Below are 26169 nucleotides of genomic sequence, written 5' to 3' on the forward strand. Positions count from 1 at the left end.
CACAAACATTTTCAACTGAAATATATAGTACATGTGTATATTAATAACATACTAAAAGTATAAGTTCGTACTCCTAACGATAACGAAGATATTTGAATATCCGTAAACATATAGAAATACGCAAATACAACAACAATTATAACGTCACTGTCGAGTTACCATACTTGACGTCATGTAAACAAGGTCAAACCTGCCGTTCAGCGTTAGCGATCTACAGCTAGTCTATAACCAACTAACTACAGGTATTTAGGAAGTTATGCGTAGTAATAAATATCATATGTATATATAAATATGCATTGCACAAGAAAGGTCATACACAAGGAACATAACATTATACATATTCTGGCATTATATTGAAAATTAACACGTAACATATTCATAATTTGTAACGTTTGTGATTTCACAACTGTTTTTGTATCGCAGTTGTGCGTATTGCTCATAAATGCACATACACATACAAATAATAAATGTCCACCTTCCTAAAAGATTATACAGCAATCATTCACTCACAGAATAAGATAGTTTGAGTCTAAAAGAGTAAAGCTACAGTTTCAATTTCTTGCTGAAATGTAAAACTATGAAAGCCCATTTTGGACGTAATGTACTAATAGACTGTGCTGTAATAACAGGTTTATGATGACGGTCAATAAACTTGGAAATTATGGTATATGAAATACGAATATTATTAAAAGTTAAACTGATTATTACAATAGTAAATTTTATTTACATCTAGGTAAAATGGAAGCATGCGCAATATGCAAACACAGAAGGGGCAACTGTCAAATTACGAAGAAAAGGTAGTGACAGTATAAATGCTGCAAGCATCTCTCGTGGCGACGATGTTAATACCGTGGAAGGTCAGGTCGTTCATCAAGAGTATAGAATGAAGTATATTAATCCAAACTGCATTGCTTCTGCATTGCGTAGTCCTCCAGATAAAGATGTAAACACACAGGCACGTGCACTTCGATCATCTGGAGACGCATTTAATTTTCGCACTGATTGTCTTTTTTTGTGGCCAAAGAGACCAAAAGGACTGGAAAACTGGACATTCTACTATGATTCCCGTAAGGACAGAAATTCAATTTCAAGATACAATCCGGAGTATTTGCCACAGGCGAAAAGATGAATGGGGTCTAAAAGTGCTATCCAGGTTAGAATATGCAGGTGATTGTTTTGCAAAGGATGCCATGTACCATCGCACTTGCATTGCTAACTTTAGAACATTGAAACGGATTCCTAATTATGCAACTGACGATGCTGAACCCGTCAAGAAGTTACGTAAACTAGGAAGACCAGAGGATGTCCACAGAACAAATGCCTTCCTGAAAGTTGTTGAGTATTTCGAATCCAACGATGCTGACCAAATGACAGTTTCTGAACTTGTTAACAGAATGAAATACTACACAGATGACCCACCATACAGTATACCCTACATGAAAAAGAAACTATTAGACCATTATGGCCAAAAGATCGTCACAGCTGAAGTTAATGGAAAAGCTGACGTTGTTACTTTAAACGAAACTGCATTTTCAATTCTCCATGACTTCTATAGGTTACCCAAGCAGCAGGATCAAGATGAGGAGAAACTCCGCATAGTTGAACTAGGAGCTAAACTTCTATGACAAGACATAAAGTCCATCACTGTTGATGATGATGCATATCCATGTATTGAGGACTTAACTTCAGTCGAGAAAAATCTTGCGTTCCTGCCCAGTGCTCTATTGTTGATGCTAAGGAAGCTATTTGGTGGAACCAATACTGATGTGAAGATAGCCTCAATAGGCCAAGCCATAATGCAAGCATGTCGTCCACGGCATTTCATATCACCATTGCAAATTGGCCTTGGAATACAAATGCAACATCATTTCGCCTCCCGATTTCTGATCGACACGCTCCATAAACATGGATTTTCATCTTCTTACACAGAGGTAAAAAACTTCCAACGCAATGCAGCATCTACAAATGGCATTGACGTAAAGGGATATGAAGAGGGAGATGTGTTACAATTCATTGCGGACAATGTAGACCACAATGTCCGTACACTGGATGGTTTCAACACATTCCATGGGATGGGCATAGTAGCGGCGTCGACACCTGGAAGAAAAGTGTACACACGTGTTCCGAGAGCAACAGATACTTCAGACATGTCTGAATGGAATGGATTATCTAGCATTACATATGACAAGCTGTCTAACGTAGAAGCAACACTGGACCCTACCTCAAATCTTGACATCTTGTGGAAAGTCTCCTGGCCCTTGAAAAACCCTCGCCCTGCATGGTCAGGTTTCATGCAAACGGTGCATTCTACAGGACAGCACCCTGGACCATCATCAATAACATTCCTACCAATGATCGATATGAGCTCTAGCGATCCTTCGTGTATTTATTCGACTTTGAAATTCATTTGCAAACAGTCGGCTAAGTACAACGTGACGGCTGTCGTTACCTTTGACCAGCCTCTTCGGTGGAAAGCCCAGAGCATCATTGCCAGCTCTCAATTTGACAAGGACCTCCAGGCTATTGTCTTGCGCCTAGGAGCATTTCATACGGAAATGAGCTTCTTGGGATGTGTAGGACACATAATGGCTGGATCAGGGTTGAGAAAAGTCTTTGAACCATCTACTCACCAAATGCTGTTTCTCACATGTTGACTGGAAAGGCTATTTCTAGATCTATTCGAGCCCATTTCATTACTGATACAGCTTTACATGCTATTTTGATGGCAAGCACTTTTGGACAGATGAGGCAAATTGAAATTGAAGACGGACCAAGGTTGAGAGAAGATACACACACTGAAGATGATCTGACTTTGAGAGATGGAGGCAGAGGCGAGGAAGCAACAGTTGACGATACACACACTAGAGATGAGGATGAACGGACTTTGAGAGGTGTAGTTGACAAGGGACCACCAGAAGATAGATGCCTGGAAACCACAGTTGGCGACACACACACTGGAGATGAGGACACACCTAGAGATGTTCAAGAGGATGACCTGAAGCAGATTGTTACAAGATTGGGGTTGGGAACTTCGGAAAGACCGCCTCATTCCTATTCGAACTCACTTAGAAGCGGCACCAGCTTGGCTTCTGCGAGTGATACGATGTAACTGTAAATCTGGATGTGCGTCAGCAAAGTGTACGTGCAAAAAACATGGCATGGAATGTTCATCTGGATGTGGAGGTTGCCGAGGACAGAGTTGTTCAAATTCCCCTACTATCGACTTTGGAGATGAAAGCGACGTATAATTGAAACATCATACCTTGTACGTAAATGTCATCTAACAATAATTCATTATAAAACTAAACTATGTATCCTTTAAAAACAAAACAAAACGTGTATTACTAGTAATAATTTCTCTATAATGTTACGTATGGTTCATGACACTTAAATATGGGGCAGCCATCTTGGAAATGGTGGCCATTTTGAAATTTAACTAAGATATTAATCCATAACCATCTGAAATTGGCTTGCTTTTACTGTCAAAAGAATGAATATATTCGTATTCGTATATGGCGACATACCTGTAGTGCATTAAGAAAAATAAACTTCATAATTTAATGACAGCCATCTTTAAAATGGCGGCCATTTTGAAATTTTACTAAAATATTCATTCATGCTAATCTGACATTGTCTTGTTTATAATTGAACCAGAACGTTTCAGTTTCATGACAGAAAATCACGAATATTGTGAACTACCATCCCTCCAATGAATCACTAAATATGTGTATTTTTTTCTTCTAAATACCTCTTAGAAAATTTCAAATAAAAAAATAATCGTTCTCTATACTTTTCTATACTTTTGATATGTTATTAAGATGACTCTGTAGAATAGAAAACAGTTAAATTTCTTCGTGTTGCAATTTGTTTAAGGTTATGCCCTAAAAGCGACTAAAATGACTGGACTATATCTCCAGACACCCCAATGCGTCAACACAATAACAAGTTTTTATAATTTTGGTTTGGTGGACTGAACGAACTGGAAGATGGCTTCGCATATTTGGTGTTTAATTTTTTTTTTTATCTGGTTCTAGTAACATTTTAGGAGTAATAGAAACGGCAGGTGGTACATCTTTGATCATCTTGTCCTTGGTGATGGAGAGGGCAGTCTTGGCTCCGTAGTCTGCAGTTTCGTTTCCAATTACTCCTACGTGGGCTGGGACCCATTCAAATGTTACTTTAAGGTTAAGTTGTTGGATGACAGCAATAATATCTGGCCTTGTTGACTTATTGGTTTGAAGTGATTGAATAGAGCTTAAACTATCAGAAAATATTTATTATTTAACAATTGTTTATTTTATTTTTTTAATCCAGACAAGGGCATGCTGAATGGCTGTCAGTTCTGCTATATATACTAATAAATTATCTGGCAACCGTGCATATTTGACTACTTTAGGATGTCTGGAGAGTTTTTCTTCTACTACGGCGAAACCAACCCTGCCATTGTCGGGATTTTTAGAACTATCCGTGTAGATATGGATGTGGTCCGGATAGTTTTCATTAGCGGCAGCTTCGAATAGAATTTTCTTAAAGTTAGTGTCTGGTTACTATATAATAATATCATGCACAAATATGAAATACAAGTTCAACTGCACTTTTAAAAAATTCGTGTGTTCGCTATGAACGGAGAACGTCAAAAGTATACGCTCGATTCGTCGCCTGTGCGGCCATTGCTCGGCAAACCACAAACGACAGCCTATTGTCAATTTCAGTTAACAGGTGCGTTTGCGGATTTGAAATTGTAGGGGTCGTCTCAAAAAAATGAAATGAGAATTCTTGCGCTGTACAAAGAACGTTCGGTTGAGGATACATACTATTCTTTCGTTAAAACCGGTTTTGATCTTGACAACGTACTATCGACAATCGTGCATTCCTATTTAAGAATTAATATTTTATAAAGTGTTAGTAGAACTTTCAAAGTTTAGTTTGTATAATACATTGATCATGTATATATTTTTAATAAAATATACTAAAGTAGAAAATGGCCGTTTTCACTTTTTAAGTTTACGTGTGGTAAAATCGCCAAATTCAAATAAATATTATTTCGTTTGGAAAGGGTAAAGTTAATTTGCTTTGTTTAACGACATTAGTGTTAGAGCATATTGATTTAATAATCATCTGCTTTTGGATGTCAAACGTTTGGTAATTTTGACATATAATCTAAGAGAGGAAACGGGTGCATGTGCAGGGGTGAGAGTATTGGGGGTCGAAACCCTTCTCTGACCAAAATAAAAACAAAAATGAAATATATTTTCTGGGGGAACATGGCCCCATATAAACTTCGCTCAACGCAGTCTATAACCCCCAACCCTGCTGAAATCCCTGCACACGTGCCTTGGAAACCCGCTACATTTAAAAAATATATATACTCTTCAAAAAAAGAAACGCAAAAGGGTACAAATGGGTTATAACTCCGATTTTATGTTTCCTACCGGTTCATGCTTTGTGAATATAAGGTCAATGCATGTCCCAAACACATTCCCACGGTTACATTCGATAAAACGCAGCTACTGTACAGTAAAGTTCCAAAATGAGAATATTCGCAAAAACGCAGCCACGTGCAAACCATGTCACCACTGCACGTGCGTTGTCTGCACGTGCAACATGAACACCGACAGTATAAAAGTGCAGGGTGTTCGCTTGCCTGGCCTCTGTATCTGGCCGACAGTTGACAATCCAGGACATGCCACGTCTCAGTGAACCGCAGAGAAACAATGCCATCGGCCGACTAGACGCAGGCGAATCCAGAACGGCCGTTGCCAGGGCATTCCATGTGTCCCCAAGCACCATCTCCAGACTGTGGGACCGTTACCAGCAACATGGATCAACACGTGACCTCCCTAGATCCGGTCGACCACGGGTCACTACCCCCGGGCAGGACCGCTACATCCGGGTACGCCACCTTCGGGAACGATTGACTACTGCCACCTCCACAGCCGCAGCAATACCAGGTTTGCGCAGGATATCCGACCAGACCGTACGGAACCGCCTACGTGAGGTAGGAATTCGTGCCAGACGTCCAGTTCGAGGTGTCATCTTAACACCACAACACCGTCGACTCCGACTGCAGTGGTGCCAGATTCATCGACAATGGCCTCAACTGCGATGGAGACAGGTGTGGTTCAGTGACGAGTCCCGATTTCTACTCCGACGTCATGATGGAAAATGTCGCGTGTATAGGCGTCGTGGTGAACGTTATGCGGCAAACTGCGTGCAGGAAGTGGACAGATTCGGCGGGGGTAGTGTCATGGTATGGGCAGCCATCTCACACACTGGCAGAACTGACCTGGTCCACGTGCAGGGCAACCTGAATGCACAGGGCTACATTGACCAGATCCTCCGGCCACACATCGTTCCAGTTATGGCCAACGCCAACGCAGTGTTCCAACAAGACAACGCCAGGCCTCACACAGCACGTCTCACAACGGCTTTCCTACAGAACAACAACATTAATGTCCTTCCTTGGCCATCGATATCACCGGATTTGAACCCAATTGAGCATCTATGGGACGAGTTGGACCGACGCCTCCGACAGCGACAACCACAGCCCCAGACCCTGCCCGAGCTGGCAGCAGCCTTGCAGGCCGAGTGGGCCACCATCCCCCGGGACGTCATCCGTACTCTGGTTGCTTCAATGGGCAGGCGGTGCCAGGCAGTTGTCAACACACGCGGAGGCCACACCCGGTATTGACTCCAGATGACCTTGACCTTGGTGGTGTGTCCTATCACTTACTCACAATGGACTAGAGTGAATTGTGAACAATCCTGCAACATTTGGTAATTATCGGACTTACCATTCAATAATTAAATCAATTCTCCAAATGTTACGACAATGTGGTTTTGCGTTTCTTCTTTTGAAGAGTATATATATATTTTTTTTTTTAGCAAGGGATCATTTATATGTACCATCCCACAGACAGGATATCACATACCATGGCCTTTTATATACCAGTCATGGCGCACTGGCTGGAACAATCCCGCCGATGGGGATCGATCCTAGGCCGACCGCGCATTTAAAAAAAGACCACATTTGTAGGTCTAAGTAATGAATAGAAATAACATATAGTCTTCATAAATGTTACGTATATCGTACATGCCCTCTTCCTCTACCCCTAGAGCGTTACGTAATTATTAACACCCCCTTACATGTAACGCGTATGCCAACCGCTGGTCACTGTCAAAATTTCAAGGCAAATCCCCCACCGACCCCTGGAAAGGTATTGTACCATATACCTCTATGGATATAAATATATTTTGGAGGTATGAGACGACCCCTCAATCAACACAGTTAAATTTGTTCAAAATCACGTGAGAAGCTCGGCGCCTGCGCAAATCGCGTAAATTCCCAGTTCTACTGGCGTCCCGCTAATTGAAGAAAAACAAGCTGGCCATTGGGTTTGCAGTTGACCTAGATAATGTAGATAAGCGAGCATTGCGAAACTATAGCGATGTGGTGGGCCTTTTATGTACCAAACAGAATTGGATCATCTATTCTAAATGCTTAACTAATAAAAATATTCCACACTGCAGCTTTAAAGGGTGGAAAAGGAGTTTTATCATGTGTCTGTTTAATTAAATATGGAGTATGGCAGTCGATAGGCTGATTGACATGGTACATTGCCACTGGCGTATTGTCTACACCTACTTGTATTTCTATTTTACTGGCCTGGGTAGCAAAATAATCAATGAGGTTGAGGTTAGGTTTAGGAGTTTGGTCGGATCGGCTTTCTTTTGGCATAAGATCCTGTACTGGATGATTGATATTTAGGAATGGAGTTTTAAGTGGTATTTAAGAAGTTGAAGTTTGCGACGATATTCTAATGGCATGACGTTGAATTCTACTTCTAAACTTTTCCCACTAGTATTACCTGGTACCCTAGCTATTATTCTTAGAGCCTTGTTTTGGATAATGTCTAGTTTATTTAACAGCGCTGGAGAAGCGCAACTATAGGCCTGGGCTCCATAGTCTATCCTGGAGAGAATGCATGCTTTGTAAACCATATAAGCATTGCCTCAGTTTGTACCCCGCAGCTGGTATCTGGGATGGCTCTAAGTAGATTGAGAGTTTGTTTTGTATTTTTAATTATACTAGTTCTATGACGTTTAAAAGTTAGTTGAGAGTCAAATAATACACCTCAAATCAAAATTGTGAGACTCGCGGTATTAAGGTGTCACCTGATTTAAGTAGAAATTTATCTGGGTTTTTTGTTTTATCAAAGAGCATATAGACGGTCTTCGTTGCTGAAAGCTTAATGCCCCAGTTTATAGCACATTTATTTAATCTATCTATATCTGATTGCATTTTGGGTTTTTTAAAGATGAGAATTATCTTTACCGGTTCGCCAGAAAGCACAATCGTCAACAAACAGAGCAGTATTTAGTGGAGATGCCTGACCTACTTTTTCATTAGCATTAAGTGCAGTAGTGATATCATTAATGAAGATATTAAACAAAGTTGGAGAGAGAACTGAACCTTGTGGAATACCATTTATAATTTCTGTCATATCTGAATATTGACCATTAACTCGTAACTGAAATAGATATATTATGAATAAAATTATTAATGAAATTAAACATATTACCTTTAATACCTTTATCGTTAAGCTTAGTTAATAAGTCTTGGCGCCACATAATGTCAAAGGCTTTCTCTGTCGACAAATACAGCGCATACCGGATGTGATTTCCTAAAAGCATCGTTAATTGAATTTTGTAACCGGACTATTTGGTCTATAGTTGAGTGTTTGGTCCTGAAACCACTCTGAACATTCGTTATTAAGTTATTTTCAGTAAGAAAGTTATTCAGACGTTTATCGATAATTGTTTCTAAAGTTTTACACGTCAGACGTGAGTGTTATCGGTCTGTAACTATTTGGGAGGAAGTGTTTGAGTAAGTTATAACTAATTTTATCTGGGCCGGTGGCCGTACTTTTCTTAGCTTTAAGTGCTGATTTATGTTCTATTAGCGTTAGTGGTTGGTTATAATTTATATTCTAGGTCATTATTATCTGGTTGGTTTTTGACTGTTGAGTTGTTGGTTGGAAGAGAATTATATTTACGGTAGTTAATTTTTCTGAAAATTTCTTGGGGGAATTTTCATTACTATTGTTTTTGCAAAAAGTTGATCTAAGTAAATCTGTTTTATGTTTATTAGTAATAGCTGTTTTATGTTTTTGAAGGACTGGGTCTAGCGCGGTGTTCTTGTATAGCCTTAACTTTACCCCTACATTTCTTTAATGGAAGTTCTATTATTAATATCAAATTTTAATGAATGTCTCACCGTTAGCCAGTCGCGAATGGAAGATTACATCAGTAACGTTTTTGTTTTGGTTGTTTTTCTCCTGTATGGCCTCGATTGCTTGTTGCCAGTAGATGTACTAGTACAGGGTTGGGTTTGTACCGTTAAACAACACTTTTTCTAAGTCCAGAAATCCTTTCAGCCATGGGTGATGGCGTGGGTTTATTAGATTTTCTAGCTCTTTTAAGTGCCCAATTTAGACATGTTTTTGTTTTGTTTGTTTGTTTTTGTTGTTGTTGGTTTTTTTGCTAAACCCTAGAATTTGTTTTTTTTAAGGCTACCACTGGGTGGATTTCCCCGTCCGAACTAACTTCTGCACTAAGGTTGTGGGCCCCTTTCCTTTTAGACGAGCTTCTAGGGGTGTTGGAGTCTCCATCCCTAACTGATTTGAATGTCAGTTTAATGGCATGATCTACGACCCTAAGTTTTGGGCATGTGGGTATAAACTCCACTCGAAATCAATGGCTATGTTTTTGGTAGTAGCCGTGCCAACGGGGTTCGCCTCCAAGTCGGCGTCCCGTGGTTTGGTGGTCGTGGGTGATGGTGGGGGGGGGGGGGGGGGGGGGGGCAACCCAGGGGAGTCCGTTGCTACATTGCTATACTTGTCTCTACTTCAACACGTATTTTATTAAAACTCTCGGGAATGTTTGGGCTAAGCCCTTGTTCCTGGCTAACGTTAAGACTCGAAACAATGGATTCCATTTTTTATTTCAGTTGTTTATGAAATGTAATGCAAGTTTAGGAAGAGTTGGTTTGACTAGAGGGATATGTTAAATAACTACTATGCAGCGTAACACCTAAAACATGGATTCAATAACAACAGAAAACTACAATGCAATTACGTAGTAAATTAAATGAAAATACAATATCTCAAAATTAAATGCTAACAAGAAAATTATTTCACTTACCTTAGTCCACAGTACAAGCTTGCTCCAACGTCTATCCTGATCCGGGTCCTAGTCGAGAGTGGTGCTCGGCTAACTGTCAAGCACACTGACAGCAGTTCTAAGTTCAGCCAACGAACGTATTCCTAACGTTCGCGAACTGTTTGATTGGTTACTGACGTGGCCATTTGGTTTATTTGGGACATTCCTGAGTTTGCTGCATTGTAAGATATTTCCGACTAATAAAATATTGGTACGATTAAACGTGCATATTAGATATATTTTCTAGTTTATAATATTAGTGTCTGTGTATTCAATGTGTTTCTGGTCGTTTTAATATTTGTAAGAAGCCCAAACTGGATTTTGTCTTCAAATAATTTCGTACGTACGAAAAAATTAACTTTTTTAGGAAATAAAATGAAATTTAACCTAGTACAAATATTAGAACGACCAGAAACACGTTTAATATACAGCCACTAATATTATATGCAGAAAAATATATTTGATATGTAATTACAATCGTTAAAAAGTCTCTGTTAGTCAATAACAGCTTAAAACTTGCAGTAAAATCAGGAATGTCCCTTTAACGTGAAGCGCATAAACCAGTCTAGCAGACATTTCGTTTTGCTCGGTTTGGCTGAACTCGGCCAAGGATAGCCTACTTATCTTCAGGGCGACCAACCTAATAGAAATATTTTTCCGGAATTTTCTGATATTTTAATTTTTATGTGCGCGAACACCCTTTTCAGAACAATAATTTAAAGTGAGCAAAAACGTCATTTTTATAAAAGTAATTTTAAACAGTGTGAAAAATGTCATGTTTGATATATATTTGCAAAATGACAATACAAATGAGTATATCGTTATTTATATGTGAATTGGAACTTCCTCATAAAAAGAACCACCACCACCCCTTTCACCTACACACACCAAAAATCATCAATAAGTGCACACCAAAAAAACCCACTTTATTAGCAAATATTCTATTACAGTTTAAGACTCCCACCTACAGATTAGCAATAAAGTGACAAACAAACTTGGGACCTATGTTATTTTTATGTAGGTACACTGCCATATATGCACTATTTCATCATATGCATGTAGTGGGGTCGAATTGATTTGTGGCGAACTGGTTCGGGAACGAAACGTGTAGAAACCCACATTAAGACTGGCTGCTGTTTTGCATTACGCATACATTACTATTACAGTAAGGTCTCACTACACAGATCACTTCCGGGTGACAGTTCATTGATCACGGTCCACTATAGTTCCTAATTGGGACACATGTTATGGTTCACATATTCACTTCTAGGAAATGGTGAAGAATTAAAACAACATGTATGTTTAATGGTAAGCCTTCTGGCTGTATTTTGCCCATGTTATTTTGTAATATTGTGCATCGACCTTTTGGGACATGGGTATATAGCGCAAGTGACAGCCGGAGTGAATCGGTTAATGAACCACCTGTTCGGACCAGTACTACAGCCAGATGCGGCCATATAGCAAAAAAATGAGACGGAAATGTTCTCAATTTTGGAGTGAAAATAAATGCTTATATAACGTATGTTTGCAACGGTGTATGTTCTATAGGCAATCTTCGCTTGAAGTTGGGCAGTTTAACATGGGTTTCAATGGCAGATGACATCTGTGTAGTGAGACCTAACACTTTTGTGGAGCCAGTGTACAATTTTTGTTTGTGTTATTAAAGCCGCACACCCTAGTTCCATCCATAAAATAAAATAAATTATAATTTGGTTAATCTACAAACCTTTAACACACTTAGATCAAGTTTTTTATCAAATGGAGTGAAAAAGCAGGTCTTATATCGATAAATACCATGGGAATCCCCATGTCCCAATTGCTTGAAATAATTTTGAAAGTTAGTATTCTGATGTCACCGGTAGATGTCGCTCGAAGCACAACAATGCCTACGTCACTACAAATTTCACAGAGTGCGCACAGACTTGGGGTGCGTTCTTTTCACCTCTCCTGGACATGTTCCAACTGTTCTGTTCTGGTTGTATCCCCTCTCCAGATATCGTAAAACTTAGCAAAATTATTGGTTTTAAGGGTTTGTAACGTTTTGTATTGAGACACTTACTTGTCTGAACTTTATTGTTACTGAAAATGTTCACGAACTGCGAAGAAAAATCTCACAAATGAACAACAACAAATCGGATGTTGATTGCGCGAACTGTGCACGAGAAAACAAACCGAACCAAAATGATAACGGTCACGTGGTATACCAACATCTGTGACGTTTACACAGGAAGATTCCCTCAAAAAATAGATTGGACCTCGCTTGCTTAACGGTTTTTTCTCGACAGCACGTCTTGTGAAAAAATGCAAAAAATGCATTTCGTGGTTTTACAAACATCAGAATTACCAAAAAGCACTTCAGGTGAATGGAAATGTGTATTCTAAATAATAAAATGTAAGTAAAGTGCAATTTTATTTGTGAAAAATGGGGTTTAATAGCGAAAAACAACGCCGTAACTAGGGTGTATCCCTTTAAACTTACGTGAATAAAATAATATCGGTATGTATATTAATGTCATGGATACGTCATATAATGGATTAGTGGTGGCCAAATATTATTTAGTCAAATGTTGCACGTGAAAGCCAATGGAAAGAAGACAACTGTCGGTTCGGGTTGTGGGGTTTTTTTGTACGATCGTAGCGTTTCTTTATATATTCATGTTTTCATCCACGGTGGCAAAATTGCAGAATGCCAGACAACTCGGACCCGTGGACAACTCGGCCCAGACAACTCGGCCCACGTCGAGCCAGCTCGGCCCATAGTTCTGAGACAACTCGGCCCACCTCAAGACAACTCGGCCCGGAGTCCAGAGACGACTCGGCACATGCACAATATTGTATATTGTTGAAAAATATTGTTGAACAAGTGTTGTTTTTTAAATTAAAGTATTCTCACAGAAATAAAAGAGTGTTTTTTTTTTTAGTTTTGAATTAGTCTCACCTTAACATAAACGTCCCGAAACGAAGTGTCATGTCGGATTGATAAATTGCTGATCCATTTATCTTTGAAGATAGTTTCCTCTGTTCGAATAATTTGTTTTTGTTCTACAATCAGTGACCTAAACATTGGAGATGATCCCAGAAAAAACATGCAAAAGTTATTTATCGTTGTAACAACACTCGCGGATATAGCCTCCTGACTTCTTGCTTTTAAGAAGTAATTCCAATCATACCCAAGCTGACTTTCGAACAATGAAGTTGTTCTGCGAGAAGGTGGTGATTTTTCTCTCCCCCCCCCCCCCCCCCCCCCACCCTGGGAGCTGTACTGCGTGAATTTGGCTCATTAGCCAAATACCGCATCGAACACAACGGGGACAACGCTACGGTAACACTATGTTACGGAGCTACTTCACCTACAGCGTATGGAAGACCAAGGAGGCGGCGACCGAAGACGTCTCAGGGGGGACCTAACTTGGCGGCTCAACCGCCAGGGGCAGTCCCTCCTGTTTCAAAACAGCGGACGAGACCAGCAGGAGCGACTCAGGGTGACCCAAACCCGGTGGCGGATCATTCTGTACAACAGCCCGCCGTGACTCGACCCAAACACTCGCCAGGAGCGGACCAGGGGGAGTCTAAGCTGTCAGCTCAACTGACAGTGGCGATTCCTCCTGTCGACCCACCGGTGGATACGGACACAGGACATGTGGTTATCACTGAGCCCCCTGCCAGTCCACTAGCACCTCCGACTGTTGTTGTTGCTACAGCGACCAGGCGACCTGAAAAGGTTTCGTCGGCGCCCGAACCGGAACCGGAACCGTCAGACTCCTCTAAGTGGTCGCTCGTCTGCAACCAGCTACCAGCCAAGTACCGGGGTGCGGTCATCGGAGACTTCTCTGACACCTCACTCCTGATGTCGCAATGTTGGTCAGATGATCACTGGCGTCATCTACCCACGGGACAAGGAAAATACCAACTGCAATATGGCATGGGCGAATACAGCAAAGACCTAATTGTGATTGCGCAACAGGACGGTCTCTACAGGCAAGGTCACCTGACCCGAGAGATGCCCAACTCTACGATTCATCGCATCCTTAAGATCGTACTCCGGGGAATTTACAAGGGAGCACTCAAAAGAAATCTCGACCTGCTACAGGACAACCTTCCCCACTTCAAACCTGAACCGACCATCAACTCTCCATGAGTCCTGCAGCGCCAACCTTTCCTAGGACAGGTATCAACCTCTTTTTTGGGCTAGTTAGACTTTAAACGTTTTGGAAGCAGTTCAAAATTCTTATGTTTATTTTTTTATAAGTAGTCTAACGCATTTTACTTTGGCGCCCGTTCAGTTGCTCAAAATCACCTTAAAAACCTTTTGGCTGAGCAGTCTTAACTATTTTGGGTTAAATTTTAGAGTCCGGACATGTATTTGGATGCAGTTACTCTTTGTAGACTTAGGTAAAATACAGGCTTCACGAGGAATCGAAATTCAGCCAATCAGAGCACGGCTCCCACTCGGTGTACTTCAAGTTTGCGAAGTGTCTGCTATTTGGTCCGCGCTCGCGTTGACCTTACTAAATGGCTTTTTTCCAAATTCCGCCCACCTCAAACTTACCCCCCCCCCCCCCCCCCCTCCTGCTCCGGAGTTAGTCACTGGCGAAGTCAGAGGCTAAATCCGTGGTGGGCGTGCCTGAACCTTCGTGGATAGGGGCACGTTAATAGAGTTTCCAGTCCAGTCCAGTAATTCCAATTGGTGAGCATGATGCCATTTTCAAATAATGTATATAACCGTCCGAATTATTGGACTTATCACTTTCTAATATTACTTTCCAACAAAATGCCGACATATCCGTGTTCCTTTTGTTCCAATGAAGTTCGACCCAGACAACATGCATTACGCTGCGACGTTTGTTCACGATGGCAACACCGCACCTGTAATACTGTCGTAATTTTACTGCTTTGGCATATGAATACTGTATTGATTGAGAAATACTAGGATAAACTGTTCAATTCTGCTACTTGAAAATCTGATTTCGACATATAGCCGCTTTCCGCAAGTATCAATGAACCCGTATCAATAACTCGGGGCCGATTTGTCTCGGACAGCTCGGCCCCGAGGCCGAGTTGTCCATGGGTCCGAGTTGTCTGGTCCCCAAATTGCATACGTCGCCATAGAACCGATGCCTGCTCCGTAGGAATATAAGGCAATAATTTGATATTTAAAATATCTTTAAAATTAATACATAAACTATTCGAGTATAAAATATAAGAAACAAAATATTTCATATATTGTTTCAGTTTACTCGACATTTTCATTGGTCGGCTGTTCACAATAGACACGCCTGCAGCCTTTGTAATGACACAAAACTAGACAAAACGGAGCTCAGGTTGAAATGAGTGATACAGATATTTAATTCTAAGAATGTAGAATGTAATAAGAATTAGTTGCTTAAAAAACCCCAAAACACTTAGAGTGAATTTGGAAAAAAAATCCGGATATTTGGCATCAATTCCGGAATTCCGAGTACATGATGAAAATTCCGGAAAGTTAGTAGGCCTGTGTCTTTTGGCCCTGAACTAGCATGTGTATTTAAAATGACACGCATTATTGGTTCTGGTGATGCCACGACCAGAAGCGGTTAGGCTCTTTATAAGGGCCCTATGGGCAACCTAGGGACCCCACCCGCCTGCTACCGATTTGATCGGGCTGCTGGTGCTCCCTTGCATCTGCCAGTGCAGGCGGTCCCTCCTCTCCCCTCCCCCCACCTTTCCTGTCATGGACGGAGGAGCCGGCCAAGGCCGGCTGTTCTGAATGTGCACGTAAAACCCTATGACCTGATCGGTTCGGGTTTTTTTTTTGGTGTTTTTTCACTTTGGTTCAAAAACTTTATAAAGTTAAAATGACAAGCTACAGATCTTTCAGACTTTTCTTTCATGAAATAAGCAAACATCATTACGCAATAGGCCTATTCTGGATGACACCGTTTCTCATTATCGGTCGCGAGATCGCCTTTAGTAAATTGAATATTTGGTATTATTGTTTGAGGTGTCGTATAGATTATGTAACCGTTTGTTCACATTAAAAGATAGAAAATAGCTTAGCCATAATTTTAGCCACTTGCAAATTTTATTAGCCATTTTTTGTAAAAAAACAAATATATTCATTTCGTACCCTTGCAAAAAGTCATTTCGTACCATCATTGGAACTCATTTTGTACCATAACATAAAAAATTAAATTTATCTTGCATCTTGGGAAATAAAAAATATTGAAAGAAAATATGGCGGAACAACAATTATTCGTATTACAGCTATAGGCGTGCAGATTGAGGCCAAGTGGCAACTACCAGCTAATTTTGTTATTTATTGATAGCATATGTCCTAACTATCTAACAGGTTAAAATCGCCAAGAATTCTAGTGGGGGAACATGCTCAAATGACGTCATTAAAATGACGATCGTATTGAGTATATCTTTCAAGCAGCCCAGTAAACGATGTAGACGTTCCAGATAAAAGCATCAAATTCCAACCACAAGTTGCCCAGTGCCACAATTTTCAAGTTTCAATATGAACCACTTGCCCAAATTACATTATGGTGCCTAAATTGGATTTTCAAGATGGCCCCCATAAAAATTATTAGTACCAATATCTCAGCACCCATGCGACCTAGGATTGCAATTCTTTGGTCTAAACTAACATTTTTTATGTGCAAGGAATGCAATGATATAATTACCAATATTACTAGCTAGATTTGTATAAAAGGAACAAAATATAGAGAAATATTATTGAGGAAAACAAACATCTATTGTGTATTACCAGCTTCTTGCTGTATTATCATGTTTTAGATAGACTTTAAGTAGAAACTACAAAGAAAAACAGAAATGTTTTGTTTAACGACGTACAAAACATGGCTTCGAAAATATGGTTAAAGACCACAGAAATAATTAGAGAGGAAACCTGCTGCTGGCTGCATGGATTACCCTTTTTGATATGCAATCAATTAATTCACGAGAACGTACTTGAAAATAGATACGGTAATATATTGTAGTCATGGCATAGATTAACACAATTAATAATTGCAGTATGCAGAGGTATATATTATTGTAATTGAAGATGCTTTGCTGCTATCATACGCCACTGCACAGGCATTGATTGTTTAAAATTAAAACTATAATTATCACAGTAACAAATACATTTCAGTACATTCCAGTGCAGCACATCTGTTACCGTATCACCCCGGACTTGAAACTACACTTAACGGTTTACTTCCATTTGGTTAACATGTCATTTGGTCAAACAATAAAATTATAAAAAATAATGAGTGAATCGCTAATCATCTCACGGTTACATCCATTTGGACTAGTCAACATTTCTTTACCATAATAACAAGAAAGATATAACAATAACAGTTTATAAAACTATTAGAAAATATTACATTTTAATGCACATTTTAGTGAATAATACTTGAGGAATAGTTTAAATGTCATTGTGTGATTAGTGTCAGTGTTATCCAAGTTTAATATTAATATGAGTTAAAATAGTACTGGAATACTTAACATCATTATTAATCAGTCACAAGGTATTTTAAACAAACGCAAAACAAATTAGAGATATCTCATTTAATATATTAGTTAATATAATTAAACACTTTACGTATTTTATTATTATTACTAACAGACCCAAACGAATAAAAGCTTGGTCGTGTAATTCTAAGCAGATCCATTTATTAAGCACCCAAACGTCCCAAGTAAAAATTGTACCGACTTGTCCATTATTATGCAGGTAATGCTGTGATCTTTAAGACCAATTGCAATGGAGATGTAGACATAATGGGATGACACCCACTTAACTTACTGCAGGTCTTGGAGGCTACAGGTGGAAAGGCGTCTAAGTTACCAAAAGTCCATCCCAACCCCTCCACCGAGTGGGTGCATTTTGGTAATTGTTCACTGGTGAGCCATAATTCATCTTGTTAGGCAGCCTGTTTTGAGTGCTGCAGTTGGGCATCCTGGTGTAAATGAAATGGTTTCTATTATCTTCCCCTTGCTTCGTTGACAATTGTCAGGTCACTGAATTTATCATACAAGATAACTGTAATGCGTTTCAGTAGTGGGAGATGTGGACCATCTGTAGGCCTATGCTTTGGTTTAAGAGTTGAGTGCCATATTGGTAAAAACACAGGTCACATCAGGGTAATAGTTCCTCAAGTCACATAAGTAAAACTCTTGTTGGTGTGCCCATTGGGCTATTTCTCGTTCCAGCCAGTGCTCCACAACTGGTGTAACAAAGGTCGTGTTATGTACTATCCTGTCTGGGATGATGCGTATAAAAGATCCCTTGCTGCTAATCGAAAAGAGTACCCCATGAAGTGGCGACAGAGGGTTTCCTCTCTCAATATCTCTGTGGTCCTTAACCATATGTCCGATACATTATTTATAACTGTAAATAAAATGTGTCGAGTGTCGTTAAATAAAACATTTCTTTCCTTCATAAGCAAAACACCCTGAAAGGATTAGATATAACCCTATTAATAACATCATTTGACATTAGGGTAATTCCACGGTTACTCATGTTACATTTTTACCATGCTAATTCTTTGGATTTGCTCAGGATTAATAATTATACATTCAACACTTATTTTCTTTATTACATTTTATTAGTTAAATAATTAAGGTACATTATTAAAAAAAGAAAAAGTAAATATGATGATTAGTTTTCATACTGTGAATGTGTAAACATCGGTTACTCGCGTTACATGTACATGTGTACTGTACAGCTATGATAAAAGTGGATATATTGGTGTAGAGCTATGGTGTTTAGGTTAATTATGATAAATAGTTTTCATACTTTCAATGTGTAAACATTGGTTACTCGTGTTACAAAAAAAGGACATTACTAAAAAAGAACACACTTAAAATCCAAAGTTGTCTCATACAGTAACAGTTGTGATAAAATTGGATATATTGGTGTATAGCTATGGTGTTTAGGTATCTTTATATGATAAGAGTTTTGAAAGTGTATAATTAATACATTTTTGGTTGTCAAAATAGTTGGTTACTCGTGTTACGGTTACTCGCGTTACAATTTGTCCTCTATATGGTAATGGCTAAAAACCATAGATTTTAAAGAAAAATAAGTTTTTAAATGTCAAACTTTTATTGAAAGAAACATCAGAAAGCCACACAAATCAACTGGGTAAATATTACCAACAAATTTAAACTTACAACAAGTTAGAATAAATTAACCATTTTCGGGAATTAATGTCAATTTTTACAAAATTGAAATTTGAATTAAAACACTCAGAAAAGAAGTAGAAAATTTGAAATGTCCATGACTGTTGGCAATATCAGGTTTGTCTAGAGCCTTATTCATGTAGTAAATGCTGTCTCTCTTGTTTGGCCATTTCAAATAACATCCTGCTGGTTCCATCACTGATACCAGATAGTCATTTTCCTGCAAGCCGATGTCAATCACTTCTGGGAACAATGTCCTCTTGTATTCAACAACATACTAGTCGCCAACCATGATTTCAGAATCTTGCAAATTTGGTACTGCATTGGGATTATATTCCACTCTGTACTGTCCTTTGAAAGGGTGAAGACATACTCATTCAAAAGTGCTACTACATTCCCTGGAATTCGACATGTGCACCACATGAAAACAAATGATTTCAATTCAGTGCCATTCACTCTTTCAAAGGACAGTACAGAGTGGAATGATATTGCTAACAGTCATGGACATTTCAAATTTTCTACTTCTTTTTAGAGTGTTGGTTTAATTCAAATTTCAATTTTCTAAAAATTGACATTAATTCCTGAAAATGGTTAATTTATTCATTGTTTAACTTGTTTAAGTTTAAATTTGTTGGTCGTATTTACCCAGTTGATTTGTGTGGCTTTCTGATATTTCTCTCAATAAAAGTTTGACATTTAAAAACTTATTTTTCATTAAAATCTGGGGGGTTTTAGCCATTACCATATAGCGGGCAAATTGTAATGCGACTAACCAACTATTTTGATAACCAGAAATGTATTAATTGTATAATTTCAAAACTCTTATCATATAAAGATACCTAAACACCATAGCTCTACACCAATATATCCACTTTTATCATAGCTGTACAGTACACATGTACATGTAACGCGAGTAACCGATGTTTACACATTCACAGTATGAAAACTAATCATCATATTTACTTTTTCTTTTTTTAATAATGTACCTTAATTATTTAACTAATAAAATATAATAAAGAAAATAAGTGTTGAATGTATAATTATTAATCCTGAGCAAATCAAAAGAATTAGTATGGTAAAAATGTAACACGAGTAACCCTGGAATTGCACATATATACATGTACTTAGGCTTATTAGCCGGAAGTAGCAGCTAAAACTAACTTGGTGTTAGTGAGAAGTATGTTGGCATAATTATTCACACACTGGTATTGTTCTATTAAAATAAAATGTTGGTAACTCACATTACATATTTTTCGGTTACTCGTGTTACAATTTTTGATGTATCCGTGTCATGTTGCATGTCACTATTGTGAAAAATTTGTGGTTTCACTACCTGTAGTATGTATTAGTGTAGGAAAGTATCAAGTGCCATTGGTTAGAAATAAGAAATAAATGATAGAGAGGAAAAAATTTGCTATTTCGGTTACTCGCATTACATTGTGCCAGGTGGTCTATTTGACCAAGAATTACAAACATAACATATCATATTATGTAACTGCATTGGGTGTAACATGTAGGTATTAGATATGCTATTACATATATGCAACCTGATTTGATTGTATAAAGCATAATTTATGTATTATGGCCTTAAAAAATATGCTTTTATTGTATTTATTTGTTAAAATAATAGGCGTCTATTCAGCATGTGATATCTTTTTGGCAACAATCTCAATGACAATTTGGCTTTTTTATCCATGAACCTTAGCTTGTTGATCACAAAACACATTCATTCATTAAAATAATTGATATTTAAATTTTGAGTCTTTGTCCGCTTCATCATGGAATTGCCCATTACATACATCCTAATATGCACTATTCCAATTTACACACAATTATGCAACTATTATGCAATACAAGATTGCATCTAATTTATACTTACACTGTTGTCAGACAACTGTAAAGTAGAGATGTGATATATTTTGCACTCCTCAGATTGAATTTAGGAGCATGCAAAGGGCCTTTCAAACATGAAAGTTAGTTTGTTTTGTTTACAGCACACCACTAGAGCACATTGATTTATTAATCATCGGCTATTGGATGTCAAACATTTGGTAATTTTGACATTTAGTCTTAGACAGGAAACCCTCTGCTACATATTTCCATTAGTAGCAAGGGATCTTTTATATGCACTAGCTATCCCACAAACAGGATAGTAGATACCACAGCCTTTGATATACCAGTCGTGGTGCACTGGCTGGAACAAGAAATAGCCTAATTTTATGGGCTCACAGACGGGGATCGATCCTAGACCAACCACGCATCAAGATTTATCAGATAGCTGTACTTTAATATATGGTGAGATGTAATTTAACAAATATTCCTAATTCCTTTCCTGTATGACAGACTGATTGCATCACTTCTTTTGTCCTGAACAGTGATACATCCTGTGCTAGTATCTATAGACAAGGCACTAGATAGAGATTGATAGAATCAGTCATTATTTTGCCATATGCCAATTTGACATTGCTTTGTGCATAGATCACAGATAACAAGTTTATCATCCATTATCATTCTTTTCATTTTAATAAGAATGCAGTGATAAAATTTGACCAATCAAGATTATAAGAAGCAATATCTCCTGGGAGAATGTCACAGCTGAGGAGATATCGCAAATTGTAGTGCCAGCAATATCTCCTACAAAAGCCTTTAACGGATGTTAAATGTACATACTCAATTTAATATTATAATATTGCACATTACCATATAATCTGGTGTCTATAAACAAAGATAAGAATTATATATATAACATCAATTGAATTTGAAAACAACAGTAACAATAATAATAATAATAATAACTGTTGATGCAGATCATAAATTTATAGATGCTTTCCATCACTTTCTTTCAGGTGAAATTAATTAGCCATGTCTGATCATCAGATGTTTGACGTTGACTGTTTCTTGAAGCACCTGACAACAGACCACATTGGACGAAATGTCGTCTACAAGCAAACCACTGAGACTACAATGGATGACGCCCTGCAGCTTGCAAAGTCAGGTAGTATTCTTAGTTCTGTAACCATTGATTTCTCATTGTACCAAGCTATAAGGCTTATAAAGGGATTTTGTTTTATTAAAATTGTAGTGTGGCACCTTCCTGCCAAAAGTATGTGTTCATTTTTGTTTTAAAATTATAAATTTATGAATACCTTTATTTACTTATCACTAAAATGTTAGAACCAAATTTTCATCTTTTAAAAAAATAAATAATGATTTTTAATAATAATAATAATAAATCCAAAATCTGTTGCACTGATGACCAAGTAAAGTTTGTTTTATTTAACGACGCCGCTAGAGCACATTGATTTTTTATCTTATCATTGGCTATTGGACGTCAAACATATGGTCATTCTGACACTGTTTTTAGAGGAAACCCGCTGTCGCCACATAGGCTACTCTTTTTACGACAGGCAGCAAGGGATCTTTTATTTGCGCTTCCCACAGGCAGGATCGCACAAACCATGGCCTTTGTTGAACCAGTTATGGATCACTGGTCGGTGCAAGTGGTTTACACCTACCCATTGAGCCTTGCGGAGCACTCACTCAGGGTTTGGAGTCGGTATCTGGATTAAAAATCCCATGCCTCGACTGGGATCCGAACCCAGTACCTACCAGCCTGTAGACCGATGGCCTGCCACGATGCCACCGAGGCCGGTTGATGACCAAGAGGCTAAACACATATGATCACAGTGTATGTATTACCAGTTAGGGTATTCACGAGTACTCTGGCATGGGTCGAGTCTAGCAAGACGAGTCCATTCACAGGACTTGAGTACGTACCTGTACAAGGTAGAATACAATGAGAAACTATAATACAGTGGACAATGTAGGACAATCATTTCAGCAGTAGATAATCAACGATATAAGTTACACAATAATTATGTGATCATGCGCTAGTTTCTCTTTTTAAACTGGCCATCCGTCCGTCACAACTCTTCTAAATACAATATAATGGCATGATTTTGGCATCCATGTTAAGTGCTGGAAATATGATGCATAATGCTATTTTACTTTATTCCTTAATCTCATCATCATCTAGTGTAAGTGTCAGGTACTCGGATCTGGGTCGAGTTTGACCAGTATTTTGGACTCGTGGAGGCCCTATTAACAGTATATATGTTGCCACACAATGTCTACCTACTCTTCTTTGTGGTATATACAGGTACATTCATTTTAAAAATGAGGCCAAAGTACCATATACATGTACCTACAGTAAGAGAAGGATAGTGGTAACTAGTCACCATGGATTCAGCCTGAAATGACAGATAGTTTTGTGCATTTTCTATTGTTACAAAAAGATTCTTGGGGAAAAAACACTATTTATGCATTGTGACGTCACATTACAGATTTGATCTTATTTGGGTTAATAATTAACTGACTTAAGTTATCAAAAGAGTATTCATGAGTGAAATCAATTAATTTATCTCAAATGGATCTCAAAGATAATAAAAAAAACATGACACTGGCAGTGATTGTACTGGATTGCATAACAGTGATAGATTCTGAGTTTGTTAAGTGGAAGGAAAATGTGAAATGCATTTGGATCTCTCTCGACATTTAAGTGCATGCCAAACAAAAGACTTCTCAATGCTATTCAGTATGGGGAAGGGCATAGCCTAGTGGTATAAGAGCTCACATGATGTACAATCAGGCCAGGATCGATCCTCATCAGTGGGCCTATTGGGCTATTTTTAGTTACACCTGGTTCTCCACAACTGTTGTAACAAAGACCATGGTATGTACTATCTTGTCTGTGGGATTATATGCATATGTAAATAAAAGATCCTTTGTTGCTAGTAATAAAAAGAGTGTTGGGATCAAATGCCCATTCTAAAATGTGCCAATAATTAACTAATGTGCAATAGCCTCCTAAATATGTTTTTTGGACAGATGCAAAAAAGTTAAATAATCCCCATTCCCTCAGTTTAAATATACACCAATCTAAATTGCCTCCAATATTCAAACCACCCTGTTTCTGTCCTGATTGATATAACCAACATTTGTCGTCGGAGGTAGCGATCGGGATGGATGTGGCTGAACCTTCAGTGGATTTATTAATCATCGGCTATTGAATGTCTAACATATGGTCATTTTGACACAGTCATAGAGAGGAAACTTGCTTCATTCATTTAGTAACAAGGGATCTTTTATATACACCATCCCACAGACAGGATAGCACATGCCACAGCCTTTGATATACCAGTCGTGGTGCACTGGCTGGAATGAGAAATAGCTCAATGGGCCCACCGATGGGGATCGATCCTAGGCCGGCCGCACATCAGACTTGCGGGTTATCACTGGGCTATGTCCCGCCCCCGCATTGTTAAGGAAAACATTTCTCTTTTTTTTTCTTTTTTCTTTGCGGGAGTGGGATTTAGCTCAGTCAGTAGAGTGCTTGTTTGAGGTCCTAGGATCAAATCTACTTGGTGGACCCATTCTCTGATTTAGGGGTTTTCCCATCCCAGCCATGCAGTGCCCCATGACTGGTGTATCAAATGGAATTTGCTTCCCAGTTTAAAAATATCTCTTTTAAAATAAAGAAATATATACAAAACTGGACCCTCAGTAAATTGGAAGTTGCCACAAAGCCAGACATTTTTTTCAGTCTCTATTTAAAACATCAGTTCAGCATGGGTCGAAATAGTTTTTTTTTTAAGGGGGCACGGCAAGTGTTGCCTTTGGTTTAATAAAAAAAATTAGGGTACCAAGACAAATTGGAAGGGCACAAATGCAATCTTTTCCTTCAAAAGAGGGGCACGAAGGCGACTTACTTTCTATCAAGTTTCTGAGACTAAAAAAATTATTTCACCTTATTGTCTTGGACTTTAATGTTTATTTTTGATACAGATATATGCCATAATATTTTACAAGGTTAATAACATGTAGCATACATGTATATATGCTACATTTTCCTTATATCCCCAATGTAGCAGATATGCTACATATCATCTTGCCAAGTCGAAAAGATATGATATGATATTATATGATATTTAAAATCACTAATGAGTAAATCACGAAGAATATATTTATAAATAAATGTTGTCAACTTAAACTGCTGTAAATAATGTTATTTTTATTGTCATTTTAGCATGTTTTGTTTTACATCCTGGTATAACTGACCTATCACTTACTGTGCCAACAAGCAGCCTGACTTCGCTAGATGTGATTTTTTTCATGTTACATTTTGTGTCATTTCTGAATAATCAAATGCAGGGTTTTATTTTTTTAAATAAAAATGCCGAAGGGTGCAGTGGCAAACCAGGTATGACAGCACAGCATTTTTCTTGCCGTTGACACCGTAAGATGTTAGGGGCATAACAGCAAGTAAGGAGGGCACCGACGGCAATTACCGTGGTGAAATTCAAACCCTGAGTACAGAACAGAACCTCTCTAAACGAGACGCCTTATTAAAACCAAACGTTTTAGTTTGTCACATGGGAGTGCAATTTAGAGGTGTTTCTCTTTAGGAAGGGGTAGCTTGTAAAAAATTTTTTTTGATAAATATAGAATATCAGGTTAGTACGTTTTGATATCGTGGTTATTTGGCGAGGTTTAGATAACGGTGTAACAGGCGAGCTCCAGCGAGCCTGTTATACCGTTATCGAACCGAGCCAGATAACCATGATATCAAAACGTACTAACCTGATAATTTTTTTTATCATGCAATCCCTTTCAAGTTAAATTTTTGTAATATGTTTCAGTCAAAAGCGGTATAGAAACTATTTGTTTTATCGTTTAGAAGCTACTACCAGAAGTCGGCCAATAGCAGGTGCCCGAAGGCATCAT

At 38.4% G+C, this 26169-nt stretch overlaps 2 protein-coding genes across 2 annotated transcripts in view; one reads left to right on the forward strand and one right to left on the reverse strand.

The window, feature by feature from the left end:
• Positions 1-10297, reverse strand: part of LOC121382242 (DNA polymerase delta catalytic subunit-like) — a 53567-nt gene extending 43270 nt beyond the window's left edge. Inside the window, exon 1 of the mRNA XM_041511769.1 lies at positions 10204-10297. The gene's annotated coding sequence lies outside the window, so the exon portion shown is untranslated. The remainder of the gene's footprint in view (positions 1-10203) is intronic.
• LOC121382246 (bifunctional ligase/repressor BirA-like) overlaps positions 1-26169 on the forward strand; it is a 51113-nt gene that overhangs the window by 2743 nt on the left and 22201 nt on the right. The window contains exon 2 of the mRNA XM_041511777.1: positions 22233-22381. Within this exon, the coding sequence (XP_041367711.1) occupies positions 22249-22381 (133 nt within the window). The 5' untranslated portion in view covers positions 22233-22248. The remainder of the gene's footprint in view (positions 1-22232; positions 22382-26169) is intronic.

This window comes from Gigantopelta aegis, chromosome 9 (genome assembly GCF_016097555.1).
Source record: "Gigantopelta aegis isolate Gae_Host chromosome 9, Gae_host_genome, whole genome shotgun sequence".
Taxonomy (NCBI): Eukaryota; Metazoa; Mollusca; class Gastropoda; order Neomphalida; family Peltospiridae; genus Gigantopelta; species Gigantopelta aegis.